The 1,815-nt window shown below is 30.7% G+C and overlaps 1 protein-coding gene across 1 annotated transcript; it reads right to left on the reverse strand.

The window, feature by feature from the left end:
* Nucleotides 1–376: 376 nt before the first annotated feature.
* LOC148195486 (putative pectate lyase 16) lies at nt 377–1,815 on the reverse strand. The gene is made up of 4 exons (XM_088095221.1): nt 1,399–1,815; nt 939–1,294; nt 727–859; nt 377–598 (listed from the first exon to the last, which is right to left on the reverse strand). Exons 1-4 carry the CDS (start codon nt 1,645–1,647, stop codon nt 377–379), a joined length of 960 nt encoding a protein of 319 aa, XP_087951347.1. The 5' UTR covers nt 1,648–1,815.

Consider the following 1,815-nt stretch of genomic DNA (forward strand, 5'->3'; position numbering starts at 1 on the left):
AAAACAATTAAATTTCCATTCATAGCTAGAGTTTGAATAACTACTATATCCCATTAACAATTGAGCATGTACACTAATCAAAATATGCTTTAAGTATCATGTGTAATAGCTACTGAATCCCTTTACAAATTGCAATAGTATTCTCTATCCCTAAAATACGAGAAAAAAAATACTTATTATAAACCCCTAAAGAACTTCAATAAAATTTTAAGTATGGAGCATCTTTCAAGATTTTTATAATATACTTTTAGAGTAAATTTACAAGGTTTAATTAAAAATACAATTTAATTTTAATACAATTGAAGAAAAATTAAAATTTCCTCACTTACATAGTATAAATCATAAAAATGCTACATAATTAAGAAAATAATTTCTTCTATATATCATTTTTATTATATCGTAACGCACCAGACGAACGTGTCAACAATTTCACGAATTTCGCATCAAGAACTTTAAAATTTTGTTCTTTAGTATAATTTGGTTTTTTCAAATCTCCTCCTTTTGTTGTATTGAAGGAAGCTCCATTTTCAAAAATATCCCTTATCGAGTGAAAGTTCCATGTACCTCCACTTTTATCACTACTTTTTCTCCATGTCACCTACACATAATAAATAATTAACATTAATAAAATCTCAGTATTATATATATATATATATATATATAACAAATAATTTGGTAATAAGTTAGATAACAAATACTTCAAACAAAAGTTTTAAAATTTATTACCTCCTTATTTCCTGTTGGTGCTACAAAGAGGTTAGCTTCACTTTTGAGACTAGGTTTCATGCTTCCACCAATGGCATATTGAAGCCATCCTTGATAAAAATTATTGGCTACGTGTGCATATCCATGACGAATCCTGGAAGGTTAATTGTTTTTTAATAAGAGCAAATAGAATTGTTTATTACTTTGCGTATTTTTAACTAATGCTTATTCACCTTGGCATACGTTGATTGCAATTAGGTCCAAAATGATTGTACACCACTGTAACCTTCATATTCTTATCTCTCACAAATCCATCATCATGTCCAAGAAGCATAACCTTATCTTGATTTTTGAACCAATTATTGGAGATAGTCACATCAGTAGAACCCCGTGTTACATCAAGCAAACCATCTTGACAATCATAAAGTGTATTATGGTCAATCCAAATTTTTGAAGCAGTAACTAATCTTATTGCGTCTCCGTCTACTTGACCTAAAGGAATCACCTTTCCTTCAGGCCCCATCACAATCCCAGGGGCTTGAGGTTTGCAATGGTGAACTCGAATGCCATGGATAATTATGTTGGTGGCCTATAATCAAATAAGAAAAGTTGCATACATATTAATAAATCATTAAAATAATTTCCTAATGTTTATTATCTTCACAAGCTTAATTAGTAGCAAGTATTAATTACCTTAAAAATCATTAAGCATGCATTATTAGCGATGTGGACATTAACACCTCGACCATCGATGGTGGTAAAACTACTAATGAGAAGGGGTTTCTCTAGTTTAATTTGCATGTCCCTTTGGAATGTGATCCACACTTTACCTTGGATAATAGAAGTTCCATACCTCAAGGTGTTGGGCTTGGGATTTATAGGATCATCACTAGGGTCACTAACTTTATAATGAATGAGGTCATTACCAATGTTGTTTATCATCTTGCCAGCATAACCCACAGAACATGTGGCTAATTGATATTGGTGTCTCTTCCATTCAGGATTTTTTCTCCAACATCTATCAATAACATTCAATTTCAAACCATTTATTCTTGATTGCTTTGCAAAACTAAATTTTGAAAGAAAAAATAAAATCAAAAGACCCGAAAA

This window comes from Vigna umbellata, chromosome 7, assembly GCF_029865625.1.
Source record: "Vigna umbellata cultivar VRB3 chromosome 7, Vumbellata_1.0, whole genome shotgun sequence".
Lineage (NCBI taxonomy): Eukaryota > Viridiplantae > Streptophyta > Magnoliopsida > Fabales > Fabaceae > Vigna > Vigna umbellata.

Coding starts and splice junctions, on each gene's coding strand:
- LOC148195486 (XM_088095221.1), bottom strand. CDS start 1,647: ATGATAAACAACATTGGTAATGACCTCATTCATTATAAAGTTAGTGAC. Junction 1,295..1,398: donor CATGCTTAATGATTTTTAAG/GTAATTAATACT, acceptor ATTTGATTATAG/GCCACCAACATAATTATCCA. Junction 599..726: donor CACCAACAGGAAATAAGGAG/GTAATAAATTTT, acceptor TATTATGTGTAG/GTGACATGGAGAAAAAGTAG.